This window comes from Carlito syrichta, unplaced genomic scaffold, assembly GCF_000164805.1.
Source record: "Carlito syrichta isolate Samal-C Ts95f unplaced genomic scaffold, Tarsius_syrichta-2.0.1 Scaffold304280, whole genome shotgun sequence".
NCBI lineage: Eukaryota > Metazoa > Chordata > Mammalia > Primates > Tarsiidae > Carlito > Carlito syrichta.
Genome location: NW_007248376.1, coordinates 84,069 through 107,888, shown reverse-complemented (window position 1 = coordinate 107,888; position 23,820 = coordinate 84,069). Strand labels below are relative to the sequence as shown.

Below are 23,820 nucleotides of genomic sequence, written 5' to 3'. Positions count from 1 at the left end.
TCCAGAAAATTGATCAACAAAGCAGAAAGAACCTCTATACTGAGCTCCAGTTGAGAGAGGGCATGTCCATTCAGGACCACAGACTCTGCTGAGGAGCTGCACACTGTCCTAACCTCAGCACCAACACGTAACGTGATGACTGCGCAATTCAGGAGCAACGTTATTGCCAAGACAACTACAACTACTAATTCAGAAATAGAGGCCAGGCATGGTAGCTCACACCTGTAATCTCAGCACTTTGGGAGGCCGAGGCAGGAGGACTGATTGAGTCCAGGAGCTCAAGACCAGCCTGGGCAACATAGTGAGAACTTATCTCTACAAAAAAAATCCAAAAATTAGCCGGGCATATAGTGGCATGTGCCTGTAGTCCCAGCTGTTCGGGAGGCTGAAGAGAGAGGATTGCTTGAGCCCAAGAGTTTGAGGCTGCAGTGAGCAGTGATTGTGCTACTGCACTCTTGTCTAGGCAATAAAGTTAGATCCTCACTCAAGAAAGAGAGAAAGAGAGCAAGACTTTGCTTGTTTGCTTTAATTTGTTTATACATTATTTATATATTTATGTGTAATATTATGTCATATTTGTTTACATAGTTTAAAATACAAGATGTCCAGAGGGTTGAACTTACACTTTAATTCAGTTCTGCTCTGTGAATTAATTTTTACAAATGCAAAACAGTATGTTGCCAGTTTCTTTTTAAGGACCCATGTCAAGTGGGAGGATACCAAAGAAATTCATCATTCAATTCTTATTTGTAGGAGCAGATTCTCTGTAACATATAAATTATTTTGATTTATGGTGAATCATTATTGTATTCATAAATGCTGGAAAGTTGGTGAACAACATGATATAATGACACCCCAAAATAATTTTATAACTGCAGGTGTGCAAATTGTAACATGTGGAAGATGACTCAAAGGATAATGGGGAATAAAGCAGTTTAGAAGAGGTCACATAAAGGAGGGAAGGGGTTGAGGGTATGTACCCCAATATTCTGAGATGACTTCAAAACCAAACCACTGGTGTACAGGCAGATGCCGGGGAGCAGTCATACACAGGCAGCAAAGTGAACAGTTACATTTAAACAAGCAAAGGCAAAATGCTTCGTAATTTACAACAACCCAATCATACTGCTCATGCTTTTGAGGTTAAATGCTACTGACATAAGCTACACCTGAATCCAATCAGTGCAGAGACGTTGAGAAGATTCACACGAAAGGACTAAATTTGTCACAAATGGGTTGGTTTCCGATCTTAATGTAGCCAAGTTGCTTTACTCTGACCTCCATTGAACAAATCAACTTAATGGGCACTAGGAGTGCTATAAAACTTAACAATGGAGTGATTTTTAACTTTTAAAATATAGTTATGAAGCAAAATGTTGGATAGCTTCTACAATACTGGAAATCAAATTAAATCTAGATGTTTTTTAACAGTCTTGACAGATATAATCCTAGTTACCATGTAAATTTATGGTAAGCTGCTGTGATATTAGCCACAGGTGCTACTTTTAATATATGAGCCGCATCTGGCTGGGAATAGAATTTCTCAGAGGACTGAAAATGACCTCACTATCAGACAATGGAAGGGAAAAAAAACAAGACCACTGTGGCATATAAAAAACTGAAGATGTGGTCCACAACTAAATATTTCACATAAAATTCATTTTAACTCTGCAGTTGTAGGTTAAAGGATATTATGCTTTCAATATTTAAGAGGCGTAGATATATTTCAACCAAATAGCCAAAAGATTAAGAATGTAAGACAGTTATGAATACCCTGGCTACATATATAATACTAGTTTTCCAACCTTTGATCAATGTCGGAAAAAATGATGCACTAAGACTTGAAAAGAAAATTCTTTCATGGTTCCCAAGCACACGACATGATTAGACACCACCAGGCATACCAAACCAAGATGTAACAATTACTGATCTCAAAGTAGCAGCAACTCTCCAGTGCCTGGTCAACATCACTGGTCATATTTTCAAAGTTCGTTGGAGTCATTCATCATGCCCAAGAAAACATTCTTACCAAGCGAACATTTTTTAAAAAATCACTACAAGTAGTCACCATTCTGAATTTGAGAACCAGCAATACCATCCACAGACAAATAAAGAAAGAAAACCCAAGTCTCTTACTTACCCAATTCAAAAACAAAAGCATGAATATGTATTAAACATATAATTGTCTGCTTTCAAGAAACGCTCCCTGAGCCATTCAAAAGCCATCATTTGCCAGAGAACTGGCAAGTGTAGAAATGTGATAGAGGATTTACAAAGATTTAATTTCCTATGAAATAACTCTTCCTGAATTAAACAAGCCTTCTTTATCTGAGAAAACTCTCTAAAAGAGAAACATTTCTGTAAAAATACTCCCTACACCCCTGCACTAAGCTGTGAGAATGGGGGCTACAAAGCCCTATAACATAACATTTTCCTTCTGGCTGTCTCAAGTAACTTGAAGGGCTTGATTTTTTAGCTTCAATGGATCAATTCTATCTAGGTGATGATTTCAACTTACTTTTTAAACAAGTGGCTGGATCTATGCCTGATCTCAACGGGCATCAGACCCTTAGTATCTTTAGTAAGAACCACCTGGTATGGCTCCCTGACACTTCTGTGTTCAACTGACAGCATTAATATGGTGCATTTAGAAAAGGTAGGTTCACAAAGTCTCAACTGCAAAGATGGTTACTATATAAGCGTATTGGTTAAATTAAATATGGCTTTTCCATTTAATGGAATACTATACATATCCCACCATTAGAAACCATGAGGTAAAATATTTTATTGACATGGAAAAATGTTCACTATACATGAAGTGAAAAAAGCAACTGACTACAAAGTATCTATGCTATGACTCCAAACATACATACCTACACACACACACACACACACACACACACACACACACACACACGCAAGCATACATACTCATACAAATACACATTCACACATCGTTTCTTAAGTGGGCAAATGAATTACAGGTATATTTTTCTTCTTTATACTTTTCTGTGATTTCCAAATTATGAAATATATTATGCAAGCAGAAAAAAAATCCTGTTAATTAACCAACTGAACATACCACACAAATGTAACATGGTGGTAATTCCTAATAGAATGAGAGGCCTGGCTGATCTCTGTGGATATGAGTCACCCACAAATCTTAAACCCAAATCTTAAATGTAAATAACACATAGTCTTCTTTAAGCACTCTAAAATAAACATTTTTTTTCTAAATAGAACAAAGAAATAGACTGAATTTTGAACACCAGAGTTATTCATTCAAAGGTCTAAGACTTGTGTTCAGAGAAGAGGGGTCACTTTAGGGCGGGATGCCTAGGTTTAGAATGACAGCCCCACTGACCATTTCCTCTGAAAATCTGAGCAAACTCCTTAACTTGCTTGACTTTTCCACTATTAGAAAAATGGGGATACTAAAACTTCCCCTTCCAAGGCTTCTGGGAAGCTTCAAGGGAACAACCTATGTTATTTCATAGGTCACCTAAAAATGAGCTACTATGCTAGCTAATGCCTAATAGATACTCAAATACTCATTAGTTCATAAAGTACTTTGTAACTCTCTAAACCATCACAAAGAAAACTGACTTGGCTGCATTTCAGGCAAGTAATGCAACACTGAGTGTTACCTGTATGCAGAATGACCTTAAAGCAACATCTTTACATCAAAATTTCTAAAAATAATTTCTAAAAAATATAGCCAATATATTTTTAACTTTTCTTTATCAAGTTATGATTTAAAAAAAAAAAGGAAGAAATATCAGCCAAGAGTGCTGGACTAGTGGTCACAGAAAAGGAAGGGAAAAGAGAGAATCTTTGATTAAAATAATTGTTCTGAAGCAGAAATGAGTGCTTAATGGCTGGCAGGCAGACAGGCCTTTGGCAACCTTCCCGTGTGGTACTCTGGAGCATCTCAGAAGAAACTGCCATGGGCCCTCACCAGTATTCACAAGAGACTGTGGCTATGGCTGTGGCTGTGGCTGTAACTATAGGTGGCTGAAGCTATGGTGCTAAAATCCTGAGTGAGTGCCAGGTCCAGTTTTTCATCCCTAGAGCTAACTGATCAGAGGTGCCATGAATGGCCCACCTTCCTCTCTGATGCCCGTATGCAGAACAAAGGAACAATCAATGCTGTTGTTTTGCTGGGAAGTGCCCCATGGCACCACAGATCACCCTCTCTCGTCCTGTCACTTAGTGGCCAGAGAAGCTAGTCACCATCTGTGTCCAGGCATAAAGAGATATAGAAGAAAAGTCCCTGCTGAGAAAGGGTTTTATGTATAACCTGTAGGAGACAAAGATGAAAGCACTATATTTCCTGGGGGCTCAGAGCACTGACCAGGATCACCCATGGTGAACCAAATCAAGAGACCTCATATATTCAGAATATACCTAGGTAACACTGAGCTGGGTACTACAGGAGCTGTACACAGGACAACCCAAGTCTCTGCCCTCAAGGTGTTCATACCTTAGCTGGAGAGAAACACGGGTGAGTAGTTACACTACCCTGCTGCATAATCTAAGTTGCACTTAATCTCATCCTAATTTTGCCACTTGTTCACTGTCACCCTGGGCAAATCACTTCACCTCGTCTCTCAGCTACCTTGTCCTTTGTAGCTCTGACAGTCCTAGGCTCCCTCTTGAAGCTCTATGGTACACAGGCTCAACAACAAAACAAGGCTGAAAGAACACCACAAGCAAGTAAAAGAGAACCCAAGAACTGAATTCTAAATGGAAAGAATTTTTAACTCATGTCTGAGGCTATAAGGGTTGGTATAAAGCATATGAGCTCCAATGCCTCTCCAGGCTGGCCTGCACCCCACCCCACCAAAGCCATCTGTGCTGACACTGATGACCTCCATGCTGCTTCATGCAATGGTCATCCATTGGTACTCGTATTACTTTGTGTCTCAGCAGAATTGATCCCTCCCTCCTTTTAAAGCATCCTCTTTTGGATTCTGTGACCCAACACTGACTGGATTATCTTCATATCGCTCTAACAAGTCTTTCTTGTCTTTTGCCAGCTCCTCCTCTTCTATTCAATCCCTAAATGGACCAAGTCCTGAGCCTTCCTCTCTTCTCACACTCTAATTTCTTCCTGAGTCTTCTCATCTATTATCTTGGCTTTTTTCCATACATACGTAGAATTCTCCAATCATCTACAACCCAGACATTGCCTGAGTTTCCTTTCTTCTCTCTCTTTCTGTCTCTCTCTTTTGAAACAGGGTTTCACTCTGTCACACTGGTTGGAGTACAACGGCATGACCATAGCCCATTGAAGCCTTAAACTCCTAGACTTAAGTGACCCTCTCACCTCAGCCTCCCGAGAAACTAGGACTATAGGTGTGCACGACTACACCCAGCTAATTTTTAAATTTTTTGTAGAGATGAGGTCTTACTATATTGCCCAGGCCAGTCTTGAATTTCTGGCCTCAAATGATTCTCCAGTTACAGCATGACTTGTGCTTGAATTACAGGCATGAGCCACTATGTCCAGCCTTGGTCCATAGTTTAAGTGTACATTAAGCATTAGCTGTTAGGATTTTTTTTCCTGGCCCTTACCATAATTTGTAACGATATATTCATTTTTAATTTGTTTATGCTTTCCCTCTCACACTATACTATAAGTTTCATGAAAATAGGGACAGTGGTCTGGTATGGTGGCTCACACCTGTGATCCCAGCACTTGGGAGGCAAGAGGACTGCCTGAGCCCAGGGCAACTTGGCAAGACCTCGTCTCTACAATAAATCAAAAAATTAGTCAGGTATGATGGCATTTGCCTTAATTCCAGCTACTCGGAAGGCTGAGGCAGAAGGATCACCTAAGCCCAGCAGGTCGAGACTGTGGTAGCCATGAGCACGCCACTGCACTCCAGCCCGGGCAACAGAATGAGACTCTGAAAAAAAAAAAAAGGGCAAGCCGGGCTCGGTGGCTCAGCCTGTAATCCCGCGCCTTTGGGAGGCTGAGGTGAGTGAATTGCCTGAGCCCGCGGGTTCGAGACCCGCCTGGGCAGCGAGACCTCATCTCTACAATAAATCAAAAAATCAGCTGGGCGTGGTGGCGCATGCCTGTAATTCCGGCTACTCGGAAGGCTGAGGCGGAAGGATCGCCGGAGCCCAGCAGGTCGAGGCTGCGGTGGCCGGGAGCGGCCACTGCACTCCAGTCTGGGCGACAGAGTGAGACTCCAACTCAAAAAAAAAAAAAAAAAAGGGCAGTATCTGCTTTGTTAGCAGCTGCACCCCAATGCCGAGCACAGTGTTTTACCTACAGTAAGTGCTCAATAACTGTTGGTTATTCTTAAGTACATAAATATCAAGAAAAACTTTCTAGAAGTGGGTGGGATATGAACAGATGGGGCAGGATAGGGATGGAGCATGAGAGGGAGAAGAACAGTATGAATCAAGGTAGAAAAAAACAAAGGAACCAGGCACAGTGGCTCACACCTGTAATCTCAGCTACTCAGGAGGCTGAGGTGGGAGGATCCCTTGAAACCAGGAGTTCAAGGTTACAGTGAGCTGTGATCGTGCCACTCCACTCCAGCCTGGGTGACAAAGCAAGGCCTTGTATCTCTAAAAAAAAAAAAAAAACTGGGTCAGGCACAGTGGCTCAAGCCTGTAATCCTAGCACTTTAGGAGGCCAAGGTGAGGGGACTGCCTGAGCCCGTGGGTTCAGACACCAGCCAGGGCAACTTGGCGAGACCTCGTCTCCACAATAAATCAAAATGTAGCCGAGGTGGTAGCGCGTGCCTGTAGTTTCGGCTACTTGGAAGGCTAAGGCAGAAGGATCTCTGGAGCCCAGCAAGTCAACGCTGGGGTGGCCGTGAGCATGCCACTGCACTCCAGCCTGGGCGACTGAGTGAGACTCCAACTGAAAAAAAAAAAAAAAAAAAAGCTGAACTGAGATGTTAGGGGTCTTGGTTCCAGTTCCAGCATGGTCACTAATTATTTCTGTGGCCTTAGTCAAGGTCCTGCCCCCATCTGAGGCTTGGTTTTCCCACATCTTCAAAGGGGATGACTGGGTAACCTCTCAGGTACCTCCCAGTTCTAATCTCTAAGCAGCATGGAGGTCATCAGTGCCAGCCTCTAAAAGAGGCTTCTTGCAAAGGAGTCACGTGAGGCGGGCTTAGGGCTGGGCTGTGGGTAGCTTTGGAAACCTCCCAGCAGATGAAGTATGTCCTGAAAATGTAATAGGAAGGCACTGGGATTTTCTGAGCAGAGGCCCACTTGGTGACAACAAAGTGGCATGCAGGCCAGTGGGAGCAGGGGGGCCTGAAGGTAGCAAGTGCTCAGGAAGCTCCTGCCAGAACCCTAGAAGAAGGCGAGTGCGCCCAACCAGCAGCACATTCTGGTGAAAGACACTAAGGATGACTGACTGGTTCATGGTGACTGATCACCAGAAAACTCTTCAGTTTCCGGTCTGGGTGCTTGAGAGGACAGTGGTCCTGCTGCTGAGAACCAAGCAAGGTGAAGCAAAGGTAGAAAGGCAAGAGCCTGCTTTCAGATACCCCATGCCAAGGCAACACTAAGCCTGGAGGGAGCGCACGCAGGAGCCCTCACTGCCATTCTGCAGCCCAGCTCTCAGAGCCAGGCTCAGGGCACTCATTTCCCTACACATGGCAAACAAGATGTGTCCTCTTTCTCCCTGCCCTTGCCCTATGCCACCTGCTAGCCCTCCCTTAGCTCCTTCCTTCACAGCACATCAGATCTTCAAGGACCAACTCAAAATTCCCCCAGGCAGGCACCCTGGAGTACACCTCCTTTGGCTTCCTAGTACAAAACATCATATTTTAGTGCCTGATGAACATGACAATTCGAAAAAAATTCACCATCTTGAGCAATTCAGATGTGACACCTCCCCAACAAAACAAGGAGCTCTTCTGAGCAGAAAGGGAATCACGTTCTCCTGTTACATTTTCCTTCTTCCGCACATAGGCCCAGAAGGGTGATGGCCCCTCAGTGGCTGCCAGCCCCAAGCATTTTGCTCGACTCATGGATTCTCAGAGCCAGATCGTGTGGCTCCTGGCCCAGCCAGCCTGGGGTTGCTCCAGGCACCTGGTGCGAGTCCACGGCCAGAGCTTCAATGTGAGGACAGGGCATTTGAAGTCAGTTTGATGTATGATATGGTAAAAAGCCTCAATCCTGCCCTGCTGGCTGACAGCACGCAAGCAGAGTCATTAGCAGCGTCTGCTGTTTTGATAGGGTTGATTTTAACGATACAATTAAATGACCTCTGATTGCTCAACAGTGATACCTGGGTTACTCCCAAACAAGTACAGCTTTGTTTGTTTCGGCTGGTAAATATTCCCTTTCTCAGGGAAGTATGGCAAAACCCATTTAAGGGAGAAAACTAATCCAACAAGTAGTCCTTGGAAAACAAGATCTCTCCTAAAAAAACAAAAACAAAAAAACAACCTTTCTGTATCATAGTAGGATCTAAAAATGTTGCTGTAGGAACCAGGGGTGTGAGTCTGGCACCAGCTAACTGTGACATAATCCAGTATGACCACACACAATCCCATGATCTCAGTCTGGTCCAGTGTCCTCTGTGAAATTCAATAAATGAGTTAGAATGCCCCATTCTAGACTAGATCAAAAGGGCAATATAATGGTGAATTACCGGCAACACAGGGGAGAAAATATTACTGCTTTGTTTAAAAGGACGCAGGAAAAAGAAGACCAGGTGCGGTGGCTCATGCCTATAATCCCAACACTTTGGGAAGCTGAGGAGGGAGGATTGCTTGAGCCCAGTTCGAAACCAGCCTGGATAATATAGCAAGATCTCATCTCTACCAAAAATTTAAAAGATTAGCCATGATTGTGCCACTGCACTCCAGCCTCAGTGACAGAATGATACCCTGACACAAAAATTTAGAAAAGTAGGAAAAAGAATAGAACACAGAGTTCAGAGCCAGGCAAGAAGAACCTCACCCACCTGTCCACACTGTTAGGTTGAAGCCCCACAAGGGCAGACAGCAACTGGCTGCCACCTAGCCACAAGAGTGTAAGCACAGCCCTGTCTCTGCTGAGAAGAGCTGACTAGCCCATATTGCTGCTCCACCAGGCACCCAACATCTAAATGCCAATTTCTACATGACAGCCCTAATGTGCCAAAACTCTATTGACAAAACTCGCTGTGCGAACCTGAATACTATTGAGAATGGCCTATTGAAGTGGTGGACAGGTAAACCAAAGAAAAACAGAAACAGGACAGAAAAGAACAAGCCCCAAAGACTTTTAAGTTATTATTTAAGGTCTCCTTTCAATTATTTTCTGCAATTATTGAGCCAGCAGTCTATTGTTATTCATTCATAGTCAACCAATTTAAGCGGTACCAGCAATATAGGCTGAAAATAAATGCCTCAGTAATTCCCTAACTCTTGAGTGTTATTTTCTTGTCAGGTAAATTTAAAGCAACCCATTTGTGACCACTTTATACCAACTTAATCTCATCTAAAGTGCTTCACAAACTCTAACAGCTACACTAAGGTTTTAGACTAATGAAAGCAATTTACATAAATGAAATTTATGTCAATGCATTTCATGACAAATTTTTTATTTTATAATAATTATGGTACTTATATGATAACATCTGTTGATATTCACAGTCTAAACCTGGCAAAGATTTAAACCCACAACATTTTCCATGCATCATGTACATTATCTGTGAAAAGCAGTAAAAAAAAGCAATGAATGCATTAATCATACCAATATCATCTGCAAAGCATAAATCTGAAATACCTTTCACGTCAGCTCAAACTGCTTTTTTATTTTTTACACACCTGATTTTACGCCATCTGTAAAAGGGCAAGACAAAGACTGTTGAGGAAATTATACTTCTTGGCTGTTTGACTTTTACAAAATACTCAGGCTAAGTTATGTAAACAGAAGATTTACTACACGACTAAGAAAAACTGATGCAGTTAAAAGCCCATTTTTATTAAAGGACGGGGTAATGACCACAGTGTTTTCACACTGCAGTATGGCATCATATTTGCATTGTTGACACCTGTTTTGCATTTCTCCTCGCCTATTTATTGCATGTGTTTTTACAAATACACACCAGGGCTTACCCTATCGCATGACACAAACAGCAGAAGCAAGGCTCCAAATGATAACATTTCAGGCTCTCATTTCCTTACCCTGGGGAACATCAGCACTGACATTCCAACCACCACCTGACAACATCATCAACCTGGTCCTGCCAGGGCTCCCCAAACTCCAGGAATAACTCCAAAGTGAACACCAACACTGAACGCTACACAAATATTTTTAGTAGCTTCCCAAATTTTAGGTAAAGTTCGCTAAAATGTGAGTGTCTCTCTCTACTCTCTATTCCAATGAAAACCACGGGCACTTTCTCAGGTTTCTAGTCTGCTGTGGCTACATGGCCCATTGGTGGGCACATGCGAAGTGCACACTGTTGTACATGATAACCATGCAAGTTCTCACTTGCCCTGGCCCAAGATGCACTAACATTAGCCTATATTTTAAAAGCAAAATGGCATTTTCTAGGCTATATGATTCCCAGGCCATGGCAACATTAGCTCCAGAGGTACTTCCCTCTTCTCAGCAGGTAGGATATCATCTTTCAAAAGTATGCAGATGAATTCCTGACTCACAACTTTGATTTGTACAAAGAACAATTAAATCCAAACTCATTTGTTCACGAAGACAGCTGTTGAGACCTCCACCAAGATCCTGCAGAGGATTGCTAAGACTTTCATCAACAGTTGTCTTTCTTCTGTATCATCAAGCCTTTGACTTCACAAAATGTTTCAAAATGTTAACCATAAGACTATTATCAAATTCCTCAATAAGACTTTTTTACCCAGCCTGAGCAACTTGGTGAGACCTCACCTCTACAATAAATCAAATAATTATCCGGGTGTGGTGGCGCATACCTGTAGTTCCAGCTACTTGGAAGGATGAGACAGAAGGATCACCTGAGCCTAGCAGGTCAAGGTTGTGGTGGCCGTGAGTGTGTCACTGCACTCCAGCCTGGGCAACAGAGACTCCAACTCAAAAAAAAAAAAAAAACTTTTTTTACAAAGTAATTCAGCAACAGATGCTTTCAAGAGCGCTACAGCAGGAGTCTCTGGGCACAGAAAGAGAAACGTTCTCCAAACTCCAAAGTCACCTATGGCGCTATTGCTGCAACGGGCCCAGAACCCTAGGCCTAGGCCCTTTGGAGGCTTCTCCTACTTCCCACTCCAGCTCCAGAGAGTTTTCAGCGGCAGCATCACAGCAAGCAGCTCGTGAATGTGATGAGCAAGACAGAACAACTGAAGCTTGGACCTTGCTCTGTAAAAGATACTATGCTTTGACGAGCTATTAGATTGAACCACATTTAAGTACCATTTCTATAGTAAAAACTGGCTGAATACCAGCTGGTTCACAGGATTCAATCCAATCTAACTGAATGCCCTGCAGGCCTACCTAGGAAGGCCCAGGCAAGGCCCAGCCACTCCCCCAGGAATGTGGGTAACTACAGCTCTTTCTCACAGAGCTTGGACCCTTTCTCCTGATTCAAACATGCTCTCCACGACAGGTAGGTTATGTCCTCCATCCCAAATCCATCATTTCCTCATGAGACATCAGCCCAAGTCAGGTGCCCAGCCCACTGCTTCCCTATCCCTTGGCCTGAGCTTGTTTCCATGCTGAACAAGGATGGTTCCAGGTAACCAGAAGTGAGGGGCTGAGGACAGTCTTCCCACCAGGCTGTGCTGCCACCAGGCCAGTCTGGGATCCCGCCCCAGAGGGCTCCACCTGCTGGCATCTGGAGTAGCTACTTCCTGAGTTCCAAAACCTTACCTCCTGCACCTACTTCTGAAGCTTAAAATGCCAATTTAGTAAGCTTCCCATTTCTCCCATACATGACGATGCATAGCATGACCTATGGGACACACCCACATTTCTGACATTTTGGTCTTTCAATGCAGACGCCCTGCAGTTGCCAAACACCTAAGAATAAGTGTATATGTCACTGACAGACCTCTCCCTTTTTCTGTCTACAGGAACAGAAAATAGCAAAACACCTTTACAAACACCAGCCCCGCCCCAACTGAGCCCAAGCAGTGTGTGGAAACTCCCTGCCTTGAGCCCTGGCACTGTCATGCTGTGTCTGTTCATGGAGTGTCACCATCTGTCGCCATCATATTGCCCACCAAACCATGACCCACTGTAGAGCCCATGTGCTACCACCAAGGGTAGAGATGGCAGACTAACCACATCTGGCACCTATGGCTACTTCATTAGCTAGGACAGTGGTCCCCAACCTTTTTGGTATCAGGGGTCAGTTTCGTGGCCCCTGATAATTTTTCCACAGACCTGAGGGGGGTGGGGGGATGGTTTCAGGATAATTCAAGCACAGAACACTTATCTTGTACTTTATTTCTATTATTACTACATTGAAATATATAATGAAATAAGTATACAACTCACCATTAAAAAAAAGCATGAAGAAGTGGTAAATAAAATAATGGGCAGGCCACACATGAACTAAAATAAGTGTTGGATTCTGACTTAAAGCCTGCCACCAGATGCAGCTGTACAACTGAAGTACATCAACTCACTTGCCACTCACTGGTTTTGATATGAGTCTGCAAGCAATTGATTTATTATGGTCTCTGTGCAGTCAAACCTCACTGCTAATGTTAACCTGTATTTGCAGCCACTCCCTATCATTAGCATCACCACTTCAGCCCCGCCTCAGATAATAGGTATTAGATTCTCCTAAGGCATGCACAACCCAGATCCCTTGCATGTGCAGTTCACAATAGGGTTCACACTCCTATGAGAATCTAATGCCACTGATCTGACAGGAGGCAGAGCTCAGGCAGTAAAGGGAGTGATGAGGAGCGGCTATAAATACAGATGAAGCTTCACTCCCTTGCCCACTGCTCTCTTCCTGCTGTGCAGCCTGGTTCCTAATAGGACATCTGTAGCCCAGGGGTTTGGGGACCCCTGCACTAGGAGACTCCCTTGGGAACTTCTGCCTTTGTAATCCCTAAGTATTTGTACCCATCTGAGCTATGAAATGAATGTGTACTATTTGGGACAAATCATATCTTGAAATAAACCTCTGAGAGAAAAGAAGTTCACATGTATTTTGCTGGCTATTTACTGCGATAGTAAAACTAGAATAACCCAAAGTGTCAAGAAATCTGTATTTCATCCAGGGTCATTGAAATATTTCCAAAACGGTTCATTTTCCATGTAGTAAAAGAAATGAAGACTAAAGCAAACTTGGGAACCATTGTACACATACACAAAAGCAAACCAATAACACCCAACCAAGTGTATTCATACTCCCAAAGATTTTGTCATAAATAAAATTAAAAGACTATATAAAGAACTGAAAAATACCCATAACCTATTAAGCAAAAGAAACAGAATGTATTTTTACCCCTATGTTCACCACAGATTTTTTTTTTTTTTTTTTGAGTTGGAGTCTCACTCTGTCACCCAGACTGGAATGCAGTGGCCGCTCCCGGCCACCGCAGCCTCAACCTGCTGGGCTCCGGCGATCCTTCCGCCTCAGCCTTCCGAGTAGCCGGAATTACAGGTGCGCGCTACCACGCCCGGTTGATTTTTTGATTTATTGGAGAGATGAGGTCTCGCCTGCCCAGGCGGGTCTCGAACCCATGGGCTCAGGCAATCCACTCACCTCAGCCTCCCAAAGGCGCGGGATTACAGGATGAGCCACCGAGCCCGGCTCAGATTTTTTTAAAAGTATGATAGCACCCAGTGTGGGTTGCACACTTTACGGAAGAGTGTGGCATCAATTCTAATTGTGGCTTCCTCCAGTTTGTAGAGTTGAGGCCAGGAGAGATGCCGCTGTTGCCACCAACACCTGGGGCACAGAGGGCTTCTCTTAACTCCAGCAGAGGGCAGGTTGCAGTAAGGGAGATGTGGTCTTTCCACAGCATGCATGCGCACAAGGAAATGCCTGCTTCCAAGAAAAATCACAGGCCCCCCGGGCTTTCATTGACATCCTCACATACACAAGCTGCGTACATGCAGGACTGTATCTAGAAGATAAATCTCCAGGTTAGGACAATGGGTATGTAGATGTGAAACAATGATAGGCATTGCTCAATTGCCCTCCAAAATGATTACATCAAATGGCACTCCCAGCTCCTCACTGTCCTCCTCCCCAGCAGAGGACCCACGTATTAATCCTTCCTTTGCACACACCCTTACTTCCCTTGCCCCTCTGTTCCTCCATCACACTCATTTGGCAAAAGTCCAGCCCTTGTTAAGCCCAACTATGCGCCTGCTCCAAGTTTGTTGGCCAAACAGCTGAACATGAGTGGACAAAACATACAAAATCTTCATTTTAACGGTTTGACCATAAATCTGTAGTGACACAGAACTGCCCAGCAACTGGTCACATTGCCCAAGTTCATTCACTTCGTCTCCAAGATGACTGTTCTGCTCCTCCTGCCTCCCAGATCACCAATACTCCTCCCTTCCGCCCCCACTTGCTCTCAGTTGATGACCTCAGAAAGAAAACAGAAGTAATCAGAAGAGATCACCTCTTTTTGCCAGGACAAATATACCAACCTACTCGCATCTCATATACTCATATACTCTTCCTTCTTTGCTATGTCAGTAGACAAACCATCCCTGTGCCCCACGGCCTGTGTGAGCCTGTCCTCTCTGGCCCACCCAGGATAGTGCTCTCACAATGCTCCCCTCAAACAACTCACAAACTACTCTCTCCAGCCTGAGCTCCAACCTCTTACATCTAGCTGCTAAAGCTACAGCTCCACTTGGATGACTACTACGTACCTCACACCTGGTGTGTCCAAAACAGGGCTCTTACCTCCCTCCCCTCCTAGCTCACAACCTATCTTCCCCAGCTTGGTCAATGGCACCAGTGGTACCACTCTTCACCTACAGCTTGAATTGAAACTTGGAGGCCATCTTTGGCCCACCCCTTCTCCCGCATTCCACCTTCCAGTAGATCTTAATGATTCTACCCTCACAATATATAAGGAGCCCTACACTTCTCATGGCTTCCTCCAGAGTCTCCTGCCATCTTGGCCTAGAGGACTGCAACACGTTCAAGATCATCTTCCCCAGTCCACTCGTGCTTGCCAACTCTCAGCAGAACAGTCAGGGTGATTTTTAGAACATAAGCCAAAGAGTGACACTTCTCTGCTGGAAGTTTTCCAATAGCTTTCCTTCCCAGAATAAGATCCAAATTGCTCCCCCTACCAACAAGGCTCCAGAGCTCCAGCCACTCCCATCACGTCTCTTCTCTGCCCATTCTAGAACACCAGCCTTTTGGCTCTTGCTCAACCATGCCAAGGTCATTCTGCTTCAGGAGTTTTGTGCTCGCTGTTCCCTCCATCTGGAAAGGTCTTCCCTTGGATCTCTACATACTGATCCCCTACATTATTCAGGCCTCAGAGAGGCCCTTCCAGACTACATCATCCGAAGTAGCGCCTCACTCCTCCACCACTCTCTCGCCAACATCCTGCTTTATTCTTCCTCATGGTACTCATCACTAGCTGAAATTACACTACCTACTCATTGCTTATCTATCTTCCCTAAAAGAATGGGAGCTACATATGCTTAGAATAGCATCTGGCACAGAGATCTTAATAAATATTTATTGAGTTAATGAATATTACTTTTATTTTACAAATAAAAATTTTTTTTGAGTTGGGGATCTCACTCTGTCACCCAAGCTGGAGTGCAGTGGCATAATCATAACAATCATGGCTCACAGCAGCCTCGACGTCCTGGGCTCAGATCTTTCCACCTCAGTATCCCAAGTAGTTGGGACTACAGGTACACACCACCAAGCCAGGTAATTGTTTGATTTTTTGTAAAAATAAGGTTTCGCCATCTTGCCCAGCATAGTCTCAAACTCCAGGGCTCAAGCAATCTGCCGGCATCGACCTCCCAAATTGCTGGGATTACAGGCATGAGCCACTGCATCTGACCAAAAATTAAAATAAATTTACAAAACTTAGCTGCACATATAACTGCCACATTGTGAAAAAACTATGCCTATGGAGAAAGGCCAGAAGAGAACAACAACAAAGTAATTGTGATGGGAATTTTTTTTACAACATCCTATTTTAATGTTGGTCTGTTGTTACCATTTTTTTAAAGGGCTTTTTTGTCTAAGATGAAAAACGAATGGAGATCTGTCAGTGCTGGAGGGTCACCACAGATCAGTTGTGAGCAAGAGGAACGCAGCTCCTGCTGCTGAAGCCGGCCTGGTTCTTGGCCTTGTTCTCCTGCTGAACATCAGCATCAACGTCAGACAAGGTCCTGTGGTGACCATGATGCGTTGAGACAAAAACAAGACTGCTCTGCAATGGTATCTAAACACAGACAAAGCACGAACACTGTCCAAGCCACAAAACACCAGGCATCCCCCTCTCCAGCTAATAAGTGACTGACTGTTCCTTTTTTTCAGTTTCAGCTTTGGCTCCATTTTCATCTGCTTTCTTTATCAATCAAATGTATTTATTTGTTTGATTTTTTATTTTTTGAGTCAGGGTCTCACTCTGTCACCTACACTGATGTGCAGTGGCACCATCATGGCTCAGCGCAGCCTCGACCTCCTGGGCTCAGGCAATCCTTCTGCTTCAGCCCCCCAAGTAGTTGGGACTATAAGCATACACCACCATGCCTGCTCATTTGTTTTTGTAGAGATGAGGTCTCGCTATGTTGCCCAGGCTGGTCTCGAACTCCTGGGCTCAAGCAATCCTCCTGCCTTAGCCTTCCAAAGTGCTGGGATTATAGGCATGAGCCACCGCGCCTGGCCTCAATAAGAGTTATTAAAATACCGAATCATAGAATTGCCCATTTTCTGACAGTATCCGATCCAGAGCAAAGTTCTGATTCCCTAAAAACTTTCCAAAATCAGGCCGGACATGGTGGCTCACGCCTATAATCCCAGCACTTTGGGAAGCTGAGGTGAGAGGATTGCCTGAGCCCACAGGTTTGAGACCAGCCTGGGCAACTTGATAAAACCTCATCTCTACAATAAATCAAAAAAAATTAGCCAGGCATGGTAGCGTGTGCCTGTAGTTCCAGCTACTTGGAAGGCTAAGGCGGAAGGATCTCCTGAACCCAGCAGGTCGAGGCTGCAGTGGCCATGAGCATGCCACTGCACTCCAGCCTGGGTGACAGAGTAAGACTCCAACTCAAAAAAAAAAAAAGAAACTTTCCAAAATCACAACCACAAGACCAAGTCTTATAATCAGTCGTTCCAACACCATCTTCCTGAGATGCCCCAAGGTACCCTATGGTGTGCAGTCTCCCTCACTGCAATGAGCAGTAAGCTAACTTGCTCAACAATAGGTATGTTCCTAGTAGTCTCTGGCTGAAAGGCGCTGGCAATTGTCATGACATCAGTTACCATTATAGGCCACTGTATGTGCAGAAGTCATAGCAGCCAGGATACAGTCTCAGTGCCAGTTATCTAAATACCATATTCCCTGACATTGGTTGATTTTCTTGTCAACTGCCTCTTTCCCCTAAAAGCTGCCTCCTTCTCCTAAAAGCTAGGTGAAGGAGGAAAAAAAGTGTAGTTAATTAAATGTCCCAGTGAATAATGTTACAATTAATCCAGTCTGCCCTGCACAGCTTCCCTTCCCTCCCGCTTCTGAAAGTCACCCTGAGCGCAAGGTCAGAGAGGTGCTGGAGGACTGACTCATGGGCAAGGCCCGAGGCAACACCACTCAAGTACTTTAAGCCACATGTTCAAGCCCAATAAATTAGGCCAGGCTTAAAGAAGTCAAGCTGTACACATGTAAGAATTTTAATAAGCTTGGAAAATGCTACCTAGAGCTTATGCAAAAGCTTACTGTACCAATGGGATTCCCTGCCACCAGCCGCAGTGTGCTAAGCCCTTGACAAGAGCTGCCGAGCACGTGGGGCAGCAGGGACAGGGAGGCTGCTTGGTCCAGGTTTCCTCCGGAGTTGGGGAGTCACAGTCGAAGGCTGGCAGCCAGATGGATAGAGAACAGAATAGGGCATGCGGCTCAGTGGAGCCAACGGCATTTACTAGGAAAACATGCAGAGGGTTTCTTTGGTGTGAATCTGGTCTTCACACACCCTTCTAGAAACCAGCAAACACTGTAATCAATGTCTGCATTTATCAAATGCCTATTTGTACCCAGAACTGTGTTAGGTACAAAAGAGAGTTATTTAAGCAAACATGGTTTCTGACTTCTAGATGCTGACACCTAATATAAATAAAAACAATAAATCTGTCCAAAGGATTACCAAACTAACTGAACAAACATGAAACAGTCAAGAGCATTCACCTTAGACAAATGAAATGGAGTAATCACTGGAGGGTCAGTCATGGGAGATGACTCTCTAAACAGGGCGGGCCCCAAATGGAACAGTTACCTGGTTAAAGCTGGGTCTCCAAGGGGGTGGGCCAGGTTTTAAGAAAAGTTTCAAGAGCTGGCTACCGGGCTCAGGGAAAATGAGCCAATCAGGGAAGAGGGTGCAGCCTAGGAGATGATTTAGAGACACCAATACAAACACAGGAAGAATGAAAACTTACCAACCGCCCAGAAAAAGCAAGGGAAATCAGTTGAGCAGGTGTGTGTTTCTCAACTGGTTTTACTCAGGTCCTTTCTGATAAACATAAAAAGCTCACACCTTCTTTTCATGTGACTTAAAATTTCAAAAGAAACTAAATATCCTAACCAATGCCAAATCAAAACCATCACAGCTTCAGAATTTGATTTTTCAAATAACAAAAACCACCCTCTTCTTCCAGAGCTAGGAGTCACCCAGTTGAACATAAGGCTGTCACTGGATACTTAAGGTAGGGAGGATTTGAATCCTGGATCCACACAGGACCACAACTAGTAGTATCAGAGTTACAACCTAGGGTGAAAATACAGACCATGGCTGAAGCAAGAATTTATAATAATTACCTGATTAAAATTTTTGAAGGAGAATTCTTTATAGATGGCATCTCTCTCACTTAATTCCGACCATCCTGCTGCTTTAAGATCAAGAATGACTTGTTTCCTCTCCTCTGCTGTCAACCAGTGAGCATCTGATGACTGTGAAGAGAACACATTTCATATCTAAAAATGTAGAGGTTTACTTAAACTCAAATAAACTTGGCTCTTTACCTTAAGTAGAGATATAGAAAAAAGTCTCAAAGGACAACAAATTCTAATTATCTTTCCTTCCTCTGTTCTCAAAAGACAGACCAAAGCAAGGCTAATTCCGTGTAAAATAAGCTGCCTCCATGGTATGTTCTTTCTGGCCCCTTTGCCGCTGCCTCAGATTTCACAATTCAGCTTCTCTGGCTTCTTACAGATACAGCAGAGATGGCCATCTTGGACACTTTGCAGTTCCAGGACTTGGGAAACTGAGGTGAAAACAGCCATCCAAGGAAACCCAAGTCCACTGGCAGGAAGAGAATTAGAACTCAGGGCTCCAAACTCCTGGTCTATTGCTCACTGGATGGTCCCACATGACCTCAGTAGCTTTCACTGCTCAGTCTCATGGGTTTTAATTATCTGGGATACCATAACCTTTTTACATCCGATGAAAACCAATCCTGCCAGGCACAGTGGCTCATGCCTGAAATCACAGCACTTTGGAAAGCCAAAACAGGAGGATCACTTGAGATCAGGAGTTTGAGACCAGTCTAAGCAACATAATGAGAACTCATCTCTACAAAAAAATCAGAAAATTAGCCAGGCATGGTGGTGTGCTCTTGTAGTCCCAGCTACTCAGGAGGCTGAAGTAGAAGGACTGTCTAAACCCAGGAAGCCAAGACTGCGGAGAGCCAGGATCATGCCACTTACCACAGCCTCACTCCAGAGTGAGACTCCAACTCAAAAACAAAAACAAAAACAAAAACAAAAAAACTCCAGAGGGAAAGAAACAAATAACATTTGCACATTTACATAGGATTCTGTATAACTTCTAGGGAATCACAGACCCTTTAGATTACAAGTGAAAAGCCCTTGCCTCAGTGGGGTGAATTAATGAACCCTTTTTCTCAGAGCACCAGTATGTTAAATTGCCCTCATGGCGTTGCCAGAGAACGGCCCAGGTGAAAACACTGTGCGCAAGGTCCACTCTGTTCCTACTTAATCTGGTGAAGACATTCACAAACCCGGATTCTGCTGGTTAACAAGCCCACACCTCATGCTTTGTTTTCTGAAAGAACTCTAAACATCCGGGCCAGAAAGAAGAGACAGACACTTGACTGGAAGTCAGGAAAGCTGGGTTCTCATTCCAGGCGATACTGCCTTCCTTATTTGCAGGGCTACTGTCAGCTCGGATGAGAGACTGTCACCCACAAAGACTGACCTCATGCGAGGGTTCCTCACAAAGGGCATCTGGGGCTGAACGCCTTTCTCCAGATTCTCTGCCATTAAGCTGTAACTCGCTCCCACGTCAGAAATCCCAAAATCTTTTTTCACTGACATTAATGTAATCAAGAGGGCAAAAAGTTTTATCTTTAGACAACTTTTCTATGAAGATGAAATAAAGAATACTGGCCAGGCACAGTGGCTCACATCTGTAATGCCAGCACTTTGGGAGGCTGAGGCAGGAGGATCACTCGAGTCCAGGGGTTCTAAACCAGCCTGGGCAACATAGTAAGCCCTCATCCCTACAAAAAATCAAAAATTAGCCAGACGTGGAGGCGCACAGTCCCAGTTATTTGGGAAGCTGAGGTGGAAGGATCACCTGAGCGCAGAAAGTCGAGGCTATGGAAAGCCATAATTGTGCCACTACACTCCAGTCGGGGCAAGAGTGAGACCTCAACCACACCAACAAAAAAGAAGACCAATGAAACAATTTGCTAGTTTTTCTTCCTTGCTAGATCAGCTACTCTTCCCCACGACTAACAAAAGAGAAAAATGAGAATACCTTTTAATTAAACAAAAATATCTAAAGGCTTGTTAATAAAAACTATTTACAGCCGGGCACCGTGGTTCATGCCTGTAATTCCAGCACTTTGGGAGGCAAAGGTAGAAGAACTGCTTGAGCCCAGGAGTTCAAGACTAGCCTTGGCAACATAATAAGATCTCATCTATCTACAGGGTGCCTGAATGAAACGTCATTGTACACCTAACCCTTAACTGTACCCCACAAAACCATAATAAAAAATACTGATTAATGAAAAAAAAAAAAAAGATCTCATCTCTCTATATAAAAATTAATTAATTAAGCCCAGGTGCAGCAGCTCACACCTGTAATCCTAACACTTTGGGAGGCCAAGGCAGGAGGACTGCTTAAGCACAGGAGTTCAAGACCAGCCTGGGCAATATAGCAAGATCTTGTCTCTACAAAAAAATTTTTAAAATGAGCCGGCTATGGTGGTGCATGCCTGCAGTCCCACCTACTCAGGAGGCAAAAAAAAAAAAAAAAAAAAAAAATCACCCGATCCCAGCAGGTCAAAGTTGTGGTGAGCCATGATCATACCACTGCACTCCAGCCTAAGTGAGACTCACACTCAAAAAAAAATAATAACTAATTAAAAGGGCTTTTTTTAGTTTTATGTTTGAGTAGGAGTCTCACTCTATCGCCCAGGCTGGAGGGCAGTGGCACGCTCAGCCACCGCAACCTTGACCTGCTGGACTCAGACAATCCTTCCGCCTCAGCCTTCCAAGTAGCTAGAACTATAGGCATGTGCCACCACACCCAGTTAATTTTTTGATTCATTGTAGAGATGAGGTCTCGCCAATTGCCTGGGCTGGTCTCAAGCGGGTGGGCTCAGGCAATCCTCTCACCTTGGCCTCCCAAAGTGCTGGGATTATAGCCATGAGCCACCATGCCTGGCCTTAAAAGTTGTTTGTTTTTTTTTTGAGTTGGAGTCTCACTCTGTCACCCGGCCACTGCAGCCACGACCTGCTGGGCTCCGGCAATCCTTCCGCCCCAGCCTTCCAAGTAGCTGGAACTACAGGCGTGTGCTACCACGCCCAACTAATTTTTGATTAATTGCAGAGATGAGGTCTCGCCAAGTTGCCCAGGCAGGTCTCGAACCCACGAACTCAGACAATCCACTCACCTCAGCATCCCAAAGTGCTGGGATTACAGGTTGAGCCATTGAGCCCGGCCAAAAGTTTTTTTTAAAAAACCATTTACTATTTAAAATTTTTTTAAATCTTTGTATTCAAATTATTCATTTATTCCATCAGGCAGTCTGTCAATATCTTTTTTAAAAAATTTTACTATTAAGAACCAAAACATCCACTCATTAGTTTTGCAATGACAGTTCTGAAAAATTTACATAAAGATCTGTTACAAGAAATAATCTAGTCAAGCATGGTGACTCACAACTGTAATCCCAGCACTTTGGGAGGACAAGGCAGAAGGATCACTTGAGGTCAGGAGTTCAAGACCAGCCTAACATAGTGAGAACCTGTCTCTTCAAAAGCAAGAAAGAATAAAAATAAATAATCTGAAATTCTTATCAAACACTTAAATATTTTGTCAACTCAGAATTCTGGAAAAGAAATAGAATTATGTGTAGTGCAATGAAAACACACTGTGAGTAGTGCAGCAGGTCCCTGGAGTCTGTGGAAGGTGCTCTGAGCTGTTCTCTGTGGGCAAGACCATCCACGGCCCCTCTGAGATCAATGGTATGGACCTGCGTTCCCAACAGATGTCTGTCCAGCAACAGGAATCAGGTCTGTGACTGGGAACTGAGGCCACTTCCTCTACATATCACCAATAGCCCCCATGAGGGCACATTCTCAGAAGACCCCTTTTGGTGAGCTTAATCTTTTTTTTTTTTCAGCCATGCGTGGTGGCTCACGCTTATAATCCCAGGAGTTTGGGAGGCGGAGGCAAGAGAATTGCCTGAGCCCAGGGGTTCGAGACTAGCCTGGGCAATACAGCAAGACCTTGTCTCTACAATAAATAAAAAAACTAGCCGGATATGGTGGCATACGCCATACAGCTACTCGGAAGGCGGAGATGGATGGATCACTTGAGCCCAACAGGTGGAGGCTTCAGAGGCTGTAAACACGCCACTGCACTCCAGCCTGGGCGACAGAGTGAGACTCCAACTCAAAAAAATTTTTTTCATGGCAGGAGGAGGAGAGGCAAAGCTTAGGATTTGGAGAGAGTCAACGGGATTCAAGGCCTAGTTTTGTTCCTTTTAGCTCTTGGCTGCTCAACTTGACTTGTCTGAATTCCAGTGTCCTCATGTCTTTAGTGGGGAGATTTACCTGCCAAGATTTTTTGAAAGGCTTAAATTAAAGCTTTTTTGAACGTCAAAGCACCTCGCATGGAGCCGGGCACGCGGCAGCCGCTCACATCATGTCATTCCTTCTGGGAACACCATCACTGTCCGAGTTCTCCAGCACCTTGGGCAGAGGCATGCTTGGAGACACGCGAGGGTGATATCAGGCACCCAACTTGTGTTCTCACCTCCATGGCCACGAGGCAGAGGGCTTATCTTCCTCCACCTTCGAGCTCTTAAATTTCTTCTACGAAGCAATTTCAAACGGCCACAGGGGCTCTAGCAAGCAACTTAAGAAAAGGAAATGGCGAGCTTAATGCAACACTATTCCACTAGGTGGTGCTGCATGTTCAAACTTTCCCTCAATTTACGCCAAAACATGAATTTCTAAAGCAGGAAACGGACGGAACCTTGCTTGGAAGAGGAGAGAAAAATAAGTGTGTCACAAAAAAGATAACGTATTAATAATTCTTCCAAAAAGTCTGAGGTCACCCTCGAGTGACGGAGACGGCCCCTCCGCGCGCACGATCTCGAGGGCCCAAAGCCCCTCCGGTCACCAAGCACATCGGCGGCCGTAACGTCGGACGGTTTGACAACGA

General features: G+C 44.2%; 1 protein-coding gene across 2 annotated transcripts in view; it reads right to left on the bottom strand.

The window, feature by feature from the left end:
* PCBD2 (pterin-4 alpha-carbinolamine dehydratase 2) overlaps positions 1–23,418 on the bottom strand; it is a 52,396-nt gene extending 28,978 nt beyond the window's left edge. Inside the window, exons 1-2 of one of the 2 annotated variants that reach the window (XM_008059595.1) lie at positions 23,410–23,418; positions 18,939–19,070 (exon numbers count right to left, since the gene is read on the bottom strand). In XM_008059595.1, the coding sequence (XP_008057786.1) occupies positions 18,939–19,070; positions 23,410–23,415 (138 nt within the window). In that variant the 5' untranslated portion in view covers positions 23,416–23,418. Of the gene's footprint in view, positions 1–9,794; positions 9,815–18,938; positions 19,071–23,409 lie in introns of those variants that run through there. The other variant, XM_008059597.1, reaches the window with a different exon arrangement.
* Positions 23,419–23,820: the final 402 nt, after the last annotated feature.